This window comes from Saimiri boliviensis, chromosome 16, assembly GCF_048565385.1.
Source record: "Saimiri boliviensis isolate mSaiBol1 chromosome 16, mSaiBol1.pri, whole genome shotgun sequence".
Taxonomy (NCBI): Eukaryota; Metazoa; Chordata; class Mammalia; order Primates; family Cebidae; genus Saimiri; species Saimiri boliviensis.
This window is the reverse complement of record NC_133464.1, coordinates 72,761,585-72,780,744: the sequence shown is the minus strand read 5'-3', so window position 1 is coordinate 72,780,744 and position 19,160 is coordinate 72,761,585. Positions and strand designations below refer to the sequence as shown.

Sequence of the window (19,160 nt, the reverse complement as noted above, 5' to 3'; positions counted from 1 at the left end):
CTGGAATAGGTAGGCAGAAAGTGATCATTCTGTCTTACTCCATGTCAACTGTATGCCTAGCATTGCAGCGTCCATGTGTAAATTAAATTGGGAAAGATTAGGAGGTTGAGAGGGGACAAACACTCTTGATGATCTTTTGCTATCTCACAACCTCTGAAGTGTTTCAGAATGGCTGAAGGTAGGTTGCTCCAAAGGTAGGCTCCATCAGTCTACTGTTGGCAACCCTCTAATTCCTCCAATTAGCTTACTAGGCCCTACTCCATTGATACTGTATGGCCCCTGACTTCTTAAAGCATTAAGTCTAGGTTTCTTAAGCCTATACAGCTGAACTTGAAGCATGGTTGTTTTACTTTTTTCACTTTTTATATTAGGGAAACCTCAGAGTAGCTTTTAGTGATCTTTACTTATTCTTTGACAGTGGACAGGCACCAACTATGGGCTCAGATGAATAAGCTCAATTTATATCCCTGGATATTCATTTTGTACTCAGATTGAATGGGTCAGGCAACAACAGTCTCTTGATTCAGATAATTTTCCCTAGAGTAAATTTTTATTATCTTCTGCCCGCCCCCCTTTGTTTTCCTTATACTGTAAGCATTTGATGAACTAGTTATTTATTCTACATATTAAAAAGCTCATAAAGAGACATAGACTGATAGACAGTCAAATGGTTTATAGTCACAAACTATGAGGGATATTACTAGAACACCATCCCTGAAGGTACAGGATAAAAACGAAAAGAGGTACTGGCATTAAGAAACTGAGAGGTCTTAAGTAATAAAGAAAGCCTTATAATGTTACCAGAACATAGTTTTTGCTTGTTTTAAAATTAGGCACTGCTGAGAGTTCTTTTGAAATCTCCAAAGAGATCTCTTACAAGGATTAACTGGCTCTACTGCTTAGTACCACTGTGTGGTAACCATGGTATCTAGGAGGCCTGAGATTTAGTGGCAGCTGGTAATTTCTAAAGATAACCACAGTGTCTCCTCTTCCGAATGTGCATCTTTCCATATGATCCATATGATCCCAGTGGGAAGTGGGGTCTATGTCACGTTTCTTGCATCTGGGCAAGCTTGTTGCTTGCTTTTAACCAAGTGATGCTGGAAATTTCCAAGAATACGTCAGCAACGGTAATGCAGCTTCTGTCTATTCGCTGGTTGATTCATATTTGAAGCCCCAAGTCACCATATAGAAGCCAGACTAGCCTAAAGCCACCATGCTGGGTGGAAGTCCAGCCACAATAGGCCATGTCTAGGCAGGCACATTTGGCAGTTCTAGGCTTTGACCTCTCCCAACCCAGACGCTAGAGGTGTCAGCAATGATTCCAGTCCTCAGCTGTCAAGTCACTAGCTAACTTTTGAGTCTTCCCAGATGAAGCCCTTAGATGCCATGAAAGAGATACAAGCCATTCCTGCTGTGACCTTTCCAAATACCTGGCTCACTGAATTCCACAGAAACAAATTGCGGTTTTGTGCCTTTGGGTTTGGGGCAGTTTGTTAGATAGCAATAGTAAATGGAACAAACTTATATGAGTATAAACTCAAAAAACTTGGGGAAAAGACCTTTTCTTGTCTCAAGCATAGTTCTTCGGCACTAGGAAAAATATTTTATTAGTTCCTGGTAGCTAATTATTTTAGCTTGTTGGTTTTTTATGTTGAAAATTTCCTCTGCTTTATAATACATCTTTTAAAATGGATTTTAGCGGACATGAAAACCTGAATTGACAGTCATTTAAATGAGTCAAGACCCATTTAATGGGGCTATGAAATTGACTTATGAATGGTGACTAGCAATGTCTTTTTAAAAACAAAACAAAGGATATAAATCAGAGTCACTACAGCTAAAAAGCTACATGAAATGTTAACCTATTAAAGTGGAAAGACATATGTAACTAATGATGATTCTGATTTCTGAATAATTGATCTGAAGCCCTTTATAACCATAATTAAACACCAGAGACTACTTCTCAAAGGGCTTGGCTATAACCCTCAGATGTTCTCATGTCTGCATTTCTGTGTAGTTAGGCAGTGCTGCTTCGCTTCCAAAGATGAATGAACATGTTCTTATTTTTTGGGTGGGTATCTGAGTCCATTTGTGCTGCTGTAACAAAACATCACGAACTGGTAGCTTATTAACAACAAAAGTTTATTTCTCACAACTCTGGAGGCTGGGAAGTATAAGACTAAGATGCTTGTAGATTTGGTATCTGGTGAGGGGCCCACTTCCTGGTTCACAGAACAGCACCTTCTTACTGACTCCTCACATAGTGAAAGGGACAAGGCAGCTCTTTGGGACCTCCTTTATAAGGGACTAATCCCATTGGTGAGGGCTCCTCCCTCATGACCTAATCACCTCCCAAAGGCCCCACCTCCTAAAACTTATTGCCTCAGGGGTTAGGATTTCAATATATAAATTTTGAAGGGACACATTGACCACAGCTGAGGGATAGGGATTGGGGGAGGGTAAGAGGGAGCTTCAAAGGGGAAAGGAAGGTAACCAATTTTAGATTCAGAACTATTAAGAGTTTGAAGAGTCCTGAAGCTTTTCACTATCCATTTTCCCAATAGAAAAACAGAATAATAGGCCAGGAAGAATTTATACCTGAACGACAATATCAGATATTTTAAAAGACTAGTTCCTTCTACATTTATTTCTAAATTGATTATTTAAAACCGAAATACAAAATATTATCTTTCTCAGTAATCCCTAATAAACAGTATCTTTATTTGGTTCCAAAGGCTTCATGTTAGACAGGGAAAAAGTTAACATTACTATAATACCTGACAAAATGTTGTGAGCAACTTTCTCACTCCATTCAGGTAATTCTTTTGGTTTTTCTTCTGCAACTGGCTCACATGGTACAATGTGACTCAGATTAATTTCTTCACTTGAAGTATCTTTAGCCTAAATTGTAAAAATGTTTCAAAATGTGAAGAGTTAGCACTTGGAGGGGGAAAAAATTGAAAGCATTATATAATAAATATGAAGCCAACAAATACTAGATATAATTAATGAACAGTATCTCCAGCCAACCTAGTTACCAGTATGATCTTATAAAGCATAATACCAGAATTGTCATGAAGTTGAAAACTGTTCTGGTCCATATAAATCTTGATTGGTAAGATTTAAATTCCAATGTAAGTCCAATATGGATTTATCAAATCATCTAAACGGACATTTTTCTTTTCTGGACTAGACTGATTTCCTTCAAACAGTTATCATCCCTAGAGATTAGTGTGTACATGGTACTCATTAAGATTAAAAGATTTTTGTTAAACGACTCAGTTAGAAAGATGAATTCATAAACTGGTTTTGGCAGAGATCAAACAAATGTCTAATTTGAAACAAGAAGGAGAATAATCTGCTATTCTATATAGGTGGAAATGGAGAACACAGAAATATCTGTACTTTGCTAACTGAACAGCTGTTAAGAGAGCTTGGGCCAACACCCAAACTCTCAAAGCTAAATGAACTCATTCTAAAAAATAAGAAGCAGGCTAACTTAGACCTCATGGTATTAATATTATAAAATAACTTGAAAGTCAAAGTGGCCAGTAATACAGAGAATGTCACATAAAATATAATAACAACATTAAACAAAAGAGTTCTACATGGGATAAAAGTCACCCATAAGTAAAATCTAAAGCTTTTAACTGCACATAATTTTTAATATCATGTTATTTTTTTTAAAACAAGAAACGATATATTAAAACATGAAGTTCTAAATGATATGGAAGAATTTCCAAATATATTGTTAAGTAAAAAACCAAAGAGCAAAACATTATGTTTTACATGCCACCATTTATGTTAAATATTATGTGTATGTGTGTACATATATTTAGCTGTGCATAAAATATACCTAGAAGGACAATAGAAGTTAATAATTATGTGTCTGAGGCCACGCATGCTGGCTCATGCGTGTAATCCCAGCACTTTGAGAGGCCAAGGTGGGGGAATCACCTGAGGTCAGGTGTTCAAGACCAGCCTGGCCAACATGGTGAAACCCCATCTTTACTAGAAATACAAAAATTAGCCAGGGGTGGTTGCAGGTACCTGTAATCCCAGCTCCTCGAGAGACTGAGACACAAGAATTGCTTAAACCTGGGAGGCGGAGGTTGCAGTGAGCTCAGATCACACCATTGCACTCCAACCTGGGTGACAGAACGAGACTCAGAAAAAAAAAATTATGTGTCTGGACAGGGGAGCTAGGTGGTTGGTGAAAAGGAATGGGGGCAGACTTATTTTTCACCATATATCCTTTTGTACCCTTGTGATTAACTTTAAAAAAAAAGTGTTTGAGTAAAATATATTTCTTGGAACATTTTGGACTCCCAATATCCTCATATAGCTGGTCTAAGATACTCAACATAAACCACAGTGATACTTTGCAAATAAATGTAGGATATTCACATGATATTCATCAATTCCTAAGATAATTACTGAGCATTTACCATATGGAATACAGCAATGAATTCCAGGCAATACTAAACTGTCTGTTATATGATACTCAAGACAATGTTGTTTTATTCATACACTTGCTTATATTACCACTTCTGCCTAGAATCCCTTTCAATTTGCTATTCATATAGCCAACTCTTCTTTAACCTTCAAGACTCATCTTAGCCATAATGTCCTGTAGGAGGGAGCTCCTCACTGCTTCCCATACTACTCATCCACCCACACTTATCTATTAGGCTAGGCTGTATCTTCTACGTAATGGCAACATTGGATAGAAATAATCTCTTTGCTAATCTGTCCTTCCCATTAGACAGTAAGTTCATTGAGTCAAGAAATTTAAACTTTTTCCACTATCTATGCTTAACATTCTAGCACTCAATATTTCCTGAACAATAATCCAAATATACCCGTTAGAGTATATCACATACTCAGAGCCTATGAAATGAAAGAAGAAACCGCTCAATGTATTATTAAAAATCAAATCTCTGTCCTGTTGCCCACAAAAAAACAAGAAACTGAATAAAAGTGTCAGAATGTAAGAAAAAGAGAGACAGTAGCATATTTAGCCCCAATCTCTTGGTGAATATAGGATGGCAGAGAAAAACAGAAAATAAGGAAGTTACATGAATCATTAATGCAAATATAAAAATATTTTGGCTAAGTGTGGTGGCTCATGTCTGTAGTGCTGGCTACTTGTGGAGGCTGAGGTGGGAGAATCATTTGAGCTCCAGAGGTCAAGGCTGCAGTGAGCCATATTTGCAGCACTGCACTCCAGCCTGGGTGACAAAGCAGGACCCTATCTCAAAAAAAATAAAATCTCTCAAATAGTTGGGAAAAAAAAATATATCTATCCTCCAAACACACAGTATCTTTTAAAATAGTTTAAGTAACACACACTATAAAAGGGAAATATTACAACTGATTCTAATTGTTTTTGGCAGTGATCACTATGTTGACTATGCACAAGTTGCTTTGCTTTTAGTATATGGAAATACGACCATATAAATATATGAAACTGGAAAAAGGTACCATTAGAAGACAACACACACGCCACTCTTTTACTTACCTTTTTGCCACGTTTTCCTTTATGACGTACATCCTTATTGCCCTGGTCCAACTGTTTCACATCAGTGCCAGAGGCTTCTTTCAGTTGGTCAGAGGAGGGTCTACTTCTTCCAGGGATTTGGAATTCATTTTCTTCTTCTGCCCTGTTCCAGTTGGCCTAGAGAATAAAGGTTTAAGCTTAGTTCAAATCAGAATTTTTCTTAGATGACTTTCTGCCAGCTATATTACACCATGCTCAAATGACATACTTGTTTGAATGTCAGTTTGGCAGTCTATAAATAACAACTACTTTTGCTTTTTTCTCTATACTCTTGTTTTGTCTCATCACCAAACCCCAAACCTCTGAGTTCTTTGGTTCATAGCATATGCCTAAGTAAGTTTCAAAACATAAAGTAGAAAAGACAACTTACAGCAGTTGTTGGAACAAGTTATCTTTAAATCAGATGCAGCTACATTTAAATTCAATTAATGAATAAATTTTAGGTAACATATACAAGACAAAATGAATTTACAGGCAATTAACAAAACTCATGCCCGCTTTATTCTGCATTGTTGGAAGGTTAATTTTTTTTTTTTTTTTTTTTGAGATAGAGTTTCATTTTTGTTGCCCAGGCTGGAGTACAATGGCACAATCTTGGCTCACTGCAACCTCCACCTCCCGGGTTCAAGCAATTCTCCTGCCTCAGCCTCCCGAGTAGCTGGGATTACAGGCATGCACCACCACGCCCAGCTAATTTTGTATTTTTAGCGAAGACGGGGTTTCTCCATGTTGGTCAGGCTGGTCTCAAACTCCTGATCTGAAGTGATCCGCCCACCTCAACCTCCCAAAGTGCTGGGGTTACAGGCATGAGCCACCGTGCCCGGCTGGAAGGTTGATATTTAAATTTTCTACACAATATACACTTTGCTGAATGAATGCTTAAGAGTAAAAACAAGTCAAAATTATAGCTAGTAACTAGCTTATGTTTACAGGTGAAGTTCTGGACAGTAAAGCAAGCTAAAGATAACATACAACCAAAAAATAAACTGAACAGAGAAAATAAATGTACAATCTAAAAGTCTGCTTAGTTTCTTTCCTAAAGCCCAGTAATATAGGTCCAGTTAATATAGGAGTGAAGGGAGAAACAGTTCCATATATTAGGTCTGTGAATACTTGAGAGCATCATTTCATTCAGTTAGTAAACAGTGAAGATGATCTCTCTTTTATTTGACCATATTCCTGCCTTTGTGAATTCCTCCCCACAAGTACAACGAGGCAACACACTTCTGTATACAGATCATGTATTTTTTCAAATAACTGCTGCTATGCTAACATACTGGTTTGTTGACCACTAGGTCATTCTCAGGTGAACAGGTGCTGATTCTTTATTTATATCCCCCACCCTTTGTGGTCTTCTGTTCTCATACTTTGCCCATCCCACCACTTAACATAGTACCTGATTAATGAATTCCAAATATCTGCTGACTGAAGGAGAGAATAAAAGATTATACCATCATAATGCCAACCTCATTCAACTCCAGATGACTGTCAATATTCATAATCAAAAATATTTTTCCCTCTTGCTACAAGAACATATAAAGCCTCTCCATAATACTCTATTCAAATTCCCTGTTAAACAGAGATACTCTTATTTCTACAGGTACATATGTGGACAGAGGAAACATGCCAAATAAGGAAAGTTTCAGGATGATCATATTTTAAATTGTATTTTCTTTTTATTTGGCCTTCATTTACCACAAGAACAAAGATAATCATCTCAACCAAAACCTGTTTCTTCCTCAGAATGCCAACCATACCCCTTAAAATGTCTAACATAACCCATCTACTAAAGCTAAAATTATCTTCTCATAACCATTTAGTCCCATTAGTCCACTTTTCCAGATGAGCAGAAAAACAGTGGTGAAAACAATAGCTAACATTCACAGAGCATTACTACTTGCTAACACTGATATACGTACTTAATGTATGAATTTTTGATTTTCACCACAGCCCAATAAGGTGGACATTGTTATAACCCCATTTTATAAGTAAATTAAAGTGTAGAGAAGATCAGTAACAGCTGAGCTAAATAGCTATTAAGTGGAAGAGTTTGAATTCATATACAGGCAATCTGACTCTAGGGCTCACAATCTTAACCACTATTCACAGCAAATTCCAAGCACATAGCTGTGAATACACAAACAAATGATAAACTTTCAGTCTCCTAACCTTGATCACAGTAAAGGTTATTACAGTTTCTCTAAAAGCAGAAGTGCTTAAGTTAAAGGAGATTTTTTCACCCTAAAGATGATCACACAAGTTACCTGGAGCCGAAGGTCAGACATTTGCCTTAACAGATCCTCAAAGAGCTCTCTATCATCTTCTGGTAACTCAGAGGACAGGACGACCCCCACAAAGCATCCTGCTGCTTGTAGCATTGTATCAGGAAACATGTAGGCTCCGGCAGTACATTTCAGAACTGGAGATCTATCAGGAACTAGAGGGTATAACCAGTCACAAACCTAAAAGGGATTCATTAGAAGAAAAAATATATACATACAAATGAATGAAACTAGATTTTCAGTTATGTTTTGATAAAATTGTTATATACTAGAAAATAAAACTTCAAAGTTTGAAACATATTTTAAAAGGCTTTATAGAACCATCAACATATGCAAATCCCCAAGAAAATTAATTATTTGCTAGTCCAATCTTCCTGCAGTAAGGACTGCGCTAAAAATGCCATGGCTCCACTAATTATAAAATCTTAAAGCTGATGGCCTTAAATAGCCCAGTGTTAATCAATAGTGACTCTAGCTTTAAATAAGTAATAATCAAAGAAAATTAAGGTTTCCTTCATTATTCGAATCAGATATTCCTTTTGTGGTAAACAAACTATTTTCAGGTATTATTTACTTGAAATATTTACTGAAATAATAGTATTTACTGATTTAATGCTCATAATCCTATGAAATTAGTTACTATCACTGTCATTTTATGTACAAAAAAATTGAGGCACAGAGAAGTCAATTAAGTTGCTTAGAATCAACAACTAAAAAGTGGAGCTTGGATTTTAACACATGCAGTCTGGACTAGAAAGTCCAAACAATTATTTTATTTAGAAACCCAGGCCGGGCGCGGTGGCTCAAGCCTGTAATCCCAGCACTTTGGGAGGCCGAGGCGGGTGGATCACGAGGTCGAGAGATCGAGACCATCCTGGTCAACATAGTGAAACCCCATCTCTACTAAAAATACAAAAAATTAGCTGGGCATGGTGGCACGTGCCTGTAATCCCAGCTACTCAGGAGGCTGAGGCAGGAGAATTGCCTGAACCCAGGAGGTGGAGGTTGTGGTGAGCTGAGATCGCGCCATTGCACTCCAGCCTGGGTAACAAGAGCGAAACTCCGTCTCAAAAAGAAAAAGAAACCCAGCACTCACAGGCTGGGCAAGGTGGCTCACACCTGTAATCCTAACACTCTGGGAGGCCAATGAGGGGAGGGGGTAGATCACTTGAGGTCAGGAGTTCAAGACCAGCCTGGCCAGCATGGTGAAACCCGTCTCTACTAAAAATACAAAAATTAGCTGGGCGTGGTGGCACATGCCTGTAATCCTAGCTCCAGCTCCTTGGGAGGCTGAGGCAGGAGAATCACCTGAACCTGGGAGATGGAGGCTGCAGTGAACCAAGATTGTGCCATTGCACTCCAGCTTGGGCAACAGAGCAAGACTGTGTCTCAAAAAAAGTATAAACTCAGCACTCATTCACAACGTGGAATAATTTTTTGTACTAAACCCAAGAGAACCTAACATAACAGAATAGCTTAAGTTAATGTTTATGGATTGTCTATTGTGAAATCAAAGCAAAATAACAAAAGCTCTCCTGCAGTGTCATCTGGGGAGGTCAGCTTGCCAGCACACACACAGATTTAAGCTCACATCCTGGCTGCCTTATTTCTAATGCAATACTTTCTTTGAGAAACCAAAACATAACTGTGCTCATCATTAAAATACTGTCTTATCCACAAATTTTTAACATTTCAGTAGTTATATATTTTAATATGTACTAGAAAAAATACACATTTCCCTTAATTTCAGTTATTATTAAGCTGAAACTGACAAGTGGGATAATTTAGTGTAAAAATATAAAGCAAGTAATAGTAGCAGCATGGAGTTGACAAAAAAAATTGTAAAAGTTTCTAAAATAAAACTTAGGAAAGGTTCTTTTTCTTCACTATTCCATGATTTCTCTCAGATTATCTATATCCTGGTCACCTTAATGGAACTGGAATATCCCCAAATTTTCTTTAAAAAAATAATACTTTATAGATCTTTCCTGGGACAGGATATTACAGGTAAGTGAGCTCATCTACCATAGCCTGATTTTTCCCAGTTTCATTTTCAGAGGGCAAGCTCATGTCCAATTTCTGTATAAACTAACTATAGAGTTAACAGGTTTAAAAAGTATTTGGTACTAAAACTAAAACCGAGAGAAAATGTTTTTTGGACGTTCTAGAATTCCGTCTACCTAAAACCAAAAAAAAATTACTTTAATTTCCTATTTAGACCAATAGTGATTTCAACAGTGATTTTTAGCATAGGAAATATCTAACTTCTAATATTCAGTCGGTTTATTAGTCTTATTTCTTTTTTAGGAAGAAAACATTCAGTATACATATATGTTAACTCCTTTTAAGGACACACTACTACAAATACCTGAATAGAAGCAAATGAGAGCCTGTTAAAGAGACTCAAATTAAATTTTGGGTGAAATTTCAGTTTTCATTTAGGAGAAAAAACATAAATATGAGAAAAGATTAAAAACAAAATTAAAAGCACTAAGGACAAATGTGTATTGAAGTATAAGTCATTTCAATGGATGAGTGAATGTGACCCCAGTACAGTATTTCCACCATTCATTACTCCCATCTCCAGTTGCTAAGGAACCAAAGATTTTTTAATTTCATCACGGCAATACAACACTATTACTAGAAATTATTAAAGCTTTTATCATTCACCACCACAAACACTAATTAATAAGTCTACTCTTTTTAACCTTAAGGTTCCTTCCCTAAAATAATCTACAGGATTCACAATATACTTCCTGACCAGTATCTTATTTCCTTTCAATAAAGCCCTCAAAGTATCTTCCTCACACATCACTAGTAAGCCTCTGTCTTTAAACAACTTTCAAGTTGACTCCACATAAAAACTACCCAAGAATCAACAGTAGAGTATGCCGAAAGAGAAAATGAATATAGATAGCCTGTGCTATTACTAAACCACATTATTTCGACTGTGGATAAAAGCACATACTTTGCTTAAGTAGTGATCTTTCTTCAATGCAAACTCCTTTGTTATACTCAACATATACTGAGTCCTCATTTCAAGAACTAATCTTCCTATACTTACGTCCAATCTTTTGAAACCAGGTTGTCACTGGACCACTATCTTCAGAATACCTCACTAAATCCACAGCATTGCCCTGACACCAACCTTTATGTAGCATCACTCTTTACTCTTGGACCAAGTGCATTCTGGTAAATTTATCTGCTTGGACTGTTGAAAGTATATCTTAAAGTAGCACCACAGTCTCTACTTCTAAACAAGGGTCTCTCAACCTTGGCACAGTTGGGATTTAGGGCAGGATAATTTTTTTTGTTCATGAGGGTTGTTCTGTGTAAACGTGTGGCAGCATCCCTGGCCTCTTTCAACTATGCCAGTAGCAATCAACCTCCAAATATGACAACCAAATATGCCTCCAGACATTGTCAAATGTTTTCTGGGGAGGCAAAATTACCCCTGGTAGAGAACCACTGTTCTGGGCCATGGGCTGGGTCTTGCCCGTTTCAGACCCTCAGCTAAGTCTTCACAATATTTGTGAATATTTACAGCTACATATCCATAGGAATTACATAAATCCCTTTTGAAATTAAACTTACTAGATTTCTTCTTCAGATAAAGAATTAAAAATTTAAGGATGACCACTCTTCTCAAGTTTTATCACCACAAACTTAATGCCAAAATAAAACTATTAATATATCTTTTTTAAAAAAGAAAATCAAACACAGATGTTCAAGGCTGATAAATTTCATGGAATATATTTAAAAACAAATAATTTATTGTTATCTTTTTGCACTTATACTGGACACAAAAACATTAACAAACAAAAATAATGTAGTCTACACATATTTCAAATTATGATTCCATTTTTGTTTGGCTTACCTGAAGAAACCCGGGAGGACGATTTAGAACCGTATCAAGAGAATTATCTAAAAACCTCACAATTCGAAGGTACCCAGGATACGAAGGTGCACTAACCTCCCCTGCAGGATTTACAAAAAAAATCTGCACTCCATTTGGTATCAAAATCAATTCATCTGCATCTAACCCTAAGGTCTCAAGAGGCGGCGGCTGAGAATGATTCCTATAAAACTCTTCCCCGACTGATGAAAACTCCCCGGAATCTGTTCCATAGGATACAGTGTAGTGACCTTCAGCAGCCTGAGGAGTATAAGCAGGAGGAGCTTCTGCTGGACAACTCTGTGATGGTGGAGAGAGAGAAGCAGGTGCAGCAACTGCCCCTGCACTTGAAGTTGAAGTGTTTCCATTTACTTCAGCATGCTGGGGAGTTGAACTAAAAGACTGAGGCTCTGGTAATTTTTCACCCATGTCTTTAGGTGGAAATTCTGGATATAGCTTGGGCACTTCCTGAAGATCATTCTGTAGAGAAGTGGCAAGACCCTTCTCTAGAATTTCCAGTCTGGTGCGTACATTCTGTAGTGTTTCTTTCATTTTCTGCTGCATCTGTCTAGCAGATTCCCACCCCGGGCCTGTGTGTTCAGGCTCTGTTGATGAAATGCTGATCCCTCTGAGCAGGTGTCCTATTCCTTGCTTATAGTAGTTCTTTGCTTCTTCCTTCTGACCTAATTCATCTGTATTCAGGCCTTTGTTAACAAATAAAAAGGCCTTCTTATATGCTTCTCGGATGATCTTAATTTCAGCAGGTTCTCCATTTTGTGGCTCTTGCTCCATTTCTGCAAAATTGGAAACATTATATATAATTATCTTGCTTAGCTATTGTTTACTTATTTAGTATCCATTATTTCCTACTTGAATATATTTTAAGAGGACAAGTGTCTTGCTTATCTCGGTTTTGTTCACTATTATACTATCCTCTAAGCCTACTATTAGGTCTGTCATAAAGAAAGCACTTATGTATTTGATGAATGGATAAATAAATGAAAACTCTTGGTCCAAAATACCTTAATTTAAAAACATAAGAGAATAAATCAGAATACTTCTATTAAATAATTTTCTTGTTCCAGTTTCTTATAATAGTTTCCTATCATACAGCCTTACGGTTGAAACAAAAGTCTCATTCTAAAATTCATTATAATATAAATCCAGATTATATCCAACCAATAAAAAATAAGTTGAACCACACACTAGGGAAAACAGGAATCAGGAAAAAAAAACATGTGAATGAAACTTTGTTACCTGATTTCCACTTAAAGGTGGCAGGTTACCCCACACAGCCTTGTTGCTTCCCCATAACCCACTAAGATGACTCTTGGAAGATTATGAAAAAGGAATAACCATTTTTCTTAAGGAGAAAAATGCATGAATAGGCACTTCACAGAAGAAAATCTTTGAAAAGCATCTGAAAAGGTGTTCAACATACTATTCCCACAAAAAGTAAAACTAAAATCCAGTGATACAACTAGACACTTATCAGATGGCTAAAATGTAAGCCTGACTAGTGCTAAGTGAAGACAAATGGAAGTCTTCCACTTTGCCGTGAAAGCTGAAAAATGATATACCATTTTGGAAAACTGGCAGTTTCTACTAAAGTTAAACATTCACCCACTCAACGACCCAGCATTTCCACTTGCAGGTATATAACAAAGAGGAATGGATGCATGTGCATGCCAAAAACATGTACAGCAATACTCACAGCAACTACATTCACAAAAGGCAAATTCTTAAAACAACTCAAATGCTCACTCATTCAGTGCAATAATACATAGAAAAAAAAATTTAAACTTGATTGCCTGCAACATCAATGAATCTCACCAATTCTTTGAGCAAAAGCCAAATACAAAAGATTTCATATTGAGACCACATACTATACAATTCTATATGAATGAATTAAATAATGGGAAAAACTTATCTATGATATGACATAAATCAAAATAGTGCTTATAGGTGAAGGCTATAGACTTCAAAGGTACAGGAGGGAACCTCATGGCCTTTGGAAATGTTTTCTGCTGATGTGGGTGATGACTACAAGGGTGTACTGTAGTCCCCCGTTATTTACAGTTTCACTTTCTGTGGTTCCAGTTACCTGCAGTCAACCATGATCTGAAAATATTAAGTGGAAAATTGCACAGACGAATAATTTGTAAATTTTAAATTGCACATTCTCAGTATCATGATTAAATCTCTTGTCCCTCTCTGTGACCCCCTGGGGCATGAATCATCCCTTTGTCCAGGGCATCCATGCTGTCTATGCTCCCCTCTCATGATCACTTAGTAGCTGATAGAGTTTGGCAATGTCCCCACCCAGATCTCATCTTGAATTGCAATGAGATTCAGGTGTCAAGAGTGGGACCCAATAGGACATGATCGGATCATGGGGGCAGTTTGTCCCATGCTGTTCTCATGATAGTGAGTTCTCACAGTATCTGATGGTTTTATAAGGCAGTTTTCCCAGCCGTTGCTAGCTCTCACTTTCCTGCCATCATGTGAAGGTCTTTGCCTCCCCTTGACCTTCTGCCATGAGGTTTCCTGAGGCCTCCCCAGCCATGCAGAACCCTGAGTCAAATGAACCTCTTTTCTTTGTAAATTACCCAGTCTTGGGCAGTTCTTTACAGCAGTGTAAAAATGGACTAATATAGTAGCCATCTTGGTTATCAGATCAACTGTCCCAATTTTGTAGTGGTTGGGTTCAAATAATTCTTTTTACTTAATAATAGCCCCAAAGTGCAAGAGTAATGATGCCAGCAATTTGGATATACTGAAGAGAAGCTGTGGAGCGCTTCATTCAAGTGAAAACGTGAAAGTTTTCAACTAAACAAGAAAAAAAATCATATGCTGATGTTGCTAATCTCTACAGTTAAGAACACATTCTCTATTCCTGAAACTGTAAAGAAGGAAAAAGAAATTCACACTAGTTTTGCTGTTGTTCCTCAAACTGCAAAACTTATGGTCAAAGCATGTGATAAGTGTTTAGTTAAGATGGAAAAGGCTCATATATGAACAGAAACATGTTTCAATTGAAAGCAATGGGTGCCGGGCGTGGTGGCTCACACCTGTAATCCCAGCACTTTGGGAGGTCGAGGCAGGTGGATCACAAGGTCAAGATATCGAGACCATCCTGGTCAACATGGTGAAACCCCGTCTCTACTAAAAATACAAAAAATTAGCTGGGCATGGTGGCACGTGCCTGTAATTCCAGCTACTCAGGAGGCTGAGGCAGGAGAATTGCCTGAACCCAGGAGGCGGAGGTTGCAGCAAGCCGAGATCACGCCATTGCACTCCAGCCTGGGTAACAAGAGCGAAACTCTGTCTCAAAAAAAAAAAAAAAGAAAGCAATGGGTGCCACACTATCCATGGTTTCAGGCATCCACTAGGGGTCTTGCAAGGTATCCCCCTTAGTTAAGGGGAGGGAGGGACTACTGTATACATACCTAAAAATCATTAAACTATAAATTTAAGATTAGGGTACTATATGCATTTTATGTGATTTCTCAATAAAACAAATAATAAAGGCAAAACTCACAAGGACAAATAGGGAGAATGAGAAATCAATAGTGCTTGGTACCAAAAAAGGAGGCAGACAAGTGAACACTCCCAAAATACACTTGAGAAAACAGAAGCCTTAAACAGTCAGTGGGAAAATCAGAGAAGCAGCTGCACTTACATCACATCAAAAACCTCCAAAGACGTAAGAATTGATGGAATTCAATCTCACTACGGAAAGGAAGTAGAGAGAGGGCTGAAAAAAGAGAACTGGCTGAGGCCGGGCATGGTGGCTCATGCCTGTAATCCAAGCATTTTGGAGGCAAAGGCGGGTGGATCACCTCAGGTCAGGAGTTCAAGACCAGCCTGACCAACATGGTGAAACCCCGTCTTTAAAAAAAAAAAAAAAAAAAAAAGAGGACTGGTTGTAGCACCGTCCGGTATTTCCTACACCAAGCACTCAGGTCACTGTTTCTCTATAGCCCGAAAGACTGAGTGCTCTGATCTAGAAGAGTGTAAAATAAAGTGTGGATAAGAAAATATCAGGCATGGGTCGGCCATGGTGTCTCATGCCTGTAATCCCAGCATTTGGGAGGCCGAGACAGGCAGATTACCTAAGGTCAAGGGTTCGATACCAGCCTAACCAACATGGAGAAACCCTGTCTCTACTAAAAATAAAAAATTAGCAGGGTGTGGTGGCGCACGCCTGTAATCTAGCTACTTGGGAGGCTGAGGCAGGAGAATTGCTTTGAACTCTGGAGGTGGAGGTTGTGGTGAGCCGAGATTATGCCATTGTACTCCAGCCTGGGCAACAAGAGCAAAACTCCGTCTCAAAAAAAAAAAAGAAACTATTAGGCATGATTAAGGGTAAAAACCAAAAGCAGGGGGATTAAATGAAATGAACATTGATTACTGAGATTATTGAGACCCTCAGCCTTCTTCCCCACAAATTGGTAATTAGAGTTCTGGCTGCCAAGTACCCCTTAAGAAAGGAGACTGGAAGTTATCTTCTTGAGGAATCTGATCACCACGAAGAGGAAAGACCCACAGATAGTGACAGTGAGAGTACCCTTAGGAAAACTGTCCAAGTAATTCACCATTGAGAAACCACAGTTGATAGGTTCCACCCCACAGAACCTCAGATCAGCTTTCTAGTGCTTCATCACACACATACACAAACACTGCCAAAGATCACAAAACATGAGGCAAACAGCCAGCATAAAAGATTAAAATAAGAGCAATGTAATTTGGTTGAAATGGACAATATGCAGGAAAAGTAAAACTTTTAGAAAAACCCTGTAATTTACATCAACATAAAAAAGAAGAAAATATTGCATCCTTAAAATAAAAGGTGTGGTGCATGAACACTGAAAAAAGGATATTCAAGGGACAAAAGGAACTCTGGGAAATTAAATATTTAAAAGCAAGAAGGAAAAATTCAAGAAGGATGAGGTCATACAATTACAGAAAATGCCCAGAAAGCAGGGCAAAAAGACAGAGATGAAAAATAGGAAAGAATAAGAAAATCAGGACCCAGTCTATAAGGCACATCATTTGAATAATAAAACTTCTAGGAATATGGGAGGCCGAGGCGGGTGGATCACCTAAGGTCAGGAGTTCCAGACCAGCCTGACCAAGATGGTAAAACCCCATCTCTACTAAAAATACAAAAATATTAGCCAGGTGTCCTGGCATGTGCCTGTAGTCCCAGCTATTCATGAGACTGAGACAGGAGAATTGCTTGAACCCAGGAGGCAAAGGTTGCAGTGAGCTAAGATCCCGCCACTGTACTCTAGCCTGGGTGACAAAGCAAGACTCCTTCAGATAAAAAAAAAAAAAAAAAAAAGTCTAGAAATATAGAAATAGAGAACAGAGAAAAAATAAGGGATGAAAGACTTAGAGAAGTAATTCATAGAACTTTCTAGAATTGGAAAACAAATTTCCTGATTTAAAACAACCAACAGGTTAGGTGCAGTGGCTGACATCTATAATCCCAGTGCTTTAGGAGGCTGAAACAGGAGAATTGCTTGAATCCAGGAGTTGGAGATCAGCCTGGGCAATACAGTGAGACCATCTCTACAAAGAAAAAATTTAAAAATTAGCCAGATGTGCAGGCGTGTGCCTGTAGTCCCAGCTACTCAGGAAGTGAGGCAGGAGGATCACCTGAGTGCAGGAATTCAAGGCTGCAGTGAGCTATAATCACAACACTGCACTCCAGCCTGAGTTGAAAGAGCAAGACTCCATCTCTAAAAAGTAAATAAAAAGACCAATGGGCAAAAAATAAGAAAAAAAAATTCACACCAAGAAACATACCACAATATTCTAGAACGCTAGGCTCAAAAAGATCATCTTTAAAGTGCTTATACAAAAAAAATAAGAGTGCTAAGGAACTTCTTAAAGGCAACAACAGAAGAAGAAAATTATACATTCAATGCATAATTCTGAGTAAAAGTAACTTCTAAACCCAGACACGTTTTTGCTGGATGCCATGTCTGATGAAAGGAATCCCAAGACTGATGATGAGTTTCCAAGATAACAATTAGGCAAACACTCCAGGCTGGGGTAGGAGACAACAGAAAAGAGTTCTTTAAGAAAGTAAACTGATAGAATACCTAATGCGTCTGTAAGTTCTGAGAAAAGATCTACACAACCATGAGTATTCAGGGTTTCATTAGTAATAATTAAAAACTAAGGAAATAAAAATCAAGACAACTCTAGAGAAAATGATATTGAGCAAGAAATAAAAAGTACTCATAATGTACTAAATGTTTCAGTTTTGATTGGTGTCATAATAAACACAATGAATCTCGATATTAACAAAAATACGATACAAACATATTGAAAAGATGAAAGATGGGATGGATAAAAAGTTTATGTGCATGTGACAAAGGATGAAAGAGATAAAACTTCACTTTTCCCACTGAGAAGTTAATGGACAATGCCTAAAACTGAAAAAAGTACCAATATATTTGCACTGTTTAGAGGTACAAAAAGACCAAAAGAATTGGGTAATAAAAGTGATACAAGCTTACTTTGGGAGGAAGGGGTAAGATTTGTGTGGTGAGACCTCTGATTTTCACTGCATGTCTTGTATAAATATTTAATTCTTAAATCTATGTATATGATAAAAAACTTAATTACTATTATATTTAAAAAGTAAATGGAAGCTTTAGAGCAACTATGTCGAACAGAACTATAATGCAAGCCACACAAGTAATTTTTAATTTTTAATAACCTTTAAAAAGGTAAAAAAGAAACAGGTGAAATTAATTTCAATATAGTATCTTATCCAAATATATCAAAAATATTATTTCAATATGCAGCTGATATAAAAACTTTCAGTGAAATATTTATTTTGGTATGAAGTCTTCAAAACTCAATATGTTTTACACTGAAAAGATATTTCACTTCCAACTGACCCCACTGCAAGTGCTCAACATCCACATGTATCTAGTGGCTACTCTTATTAGACATGGCAATTCTTTTCCTGTGATCTCGTGAAAACTTGTGATAGGAGAATTACATTTATATGAGACTATTTTAGCAGCAATCCACACTATGAAGCATCATAGAAGCTGTGTTCTGGCTTCCATTTGATAATAATATAGCAATACTTTCCAGCCTGAAAAATAAACCACTAGTCGGCCTTATCGTGCAACAACTTCATGGTAGTCAACAGAACATATTCAGTACCCAATTAGAAAATACCATATACAATTGACCATACATAAACCCACCTTTTTGCTCTGCCCCACCACCCCTATCAAAATTAACAATCTCTTTTCCTGGAATGCTATCCTGTTGTGTCATAAGACTGCCACATTTTTCCAAAGAAACCACAGGACAGGTATTTTGTATTCCATCTTCCTCAGGATACAAGGAGACTCAGAGTAAGACAGCAAAGGTTAAATAGGCTTCT

General features: G+C 37.6%; 1 protein-coding gene across 10 annotated transcripts in view; it reads right to left on the bottom strand.

The window, feature by feature from the left end:
• The window catches only part of SPART (spartin), a 37,409-nt gene that overhangs the window by 13,886 nt on the left and 4,363 nt on the right, over positions 1-19,160 (bottom strand). For all 10 annotated transcript variants that reach the window (XM_010344985.2, XM_010344986.3, XM_039473254.2 and 7 more), the window contains 4 exons: positions 11,723-12,534; positions 7,828-8,025; positions 5,525-5,680; positions 2,781-2,904 (listed from right to left, as the gene is read on the bottom strand). In XM_010344985.2, coding sequence (XP_010343287.1) covers positions 2,781-2,904; positions 5,525-5,680; positions 7,828-8,025; positions 11,723-12,532 — 1,288 coding nt within the window. In that variant the 5' untranslated portion in view covers positions 12,533-12,534. The remainder of the gene's footprint in view (positions 1-2,780; positions 2,905-5,524; positions 5,681-7,827; positions 8,026-11,722; positions 12,535-19,160) is intronic.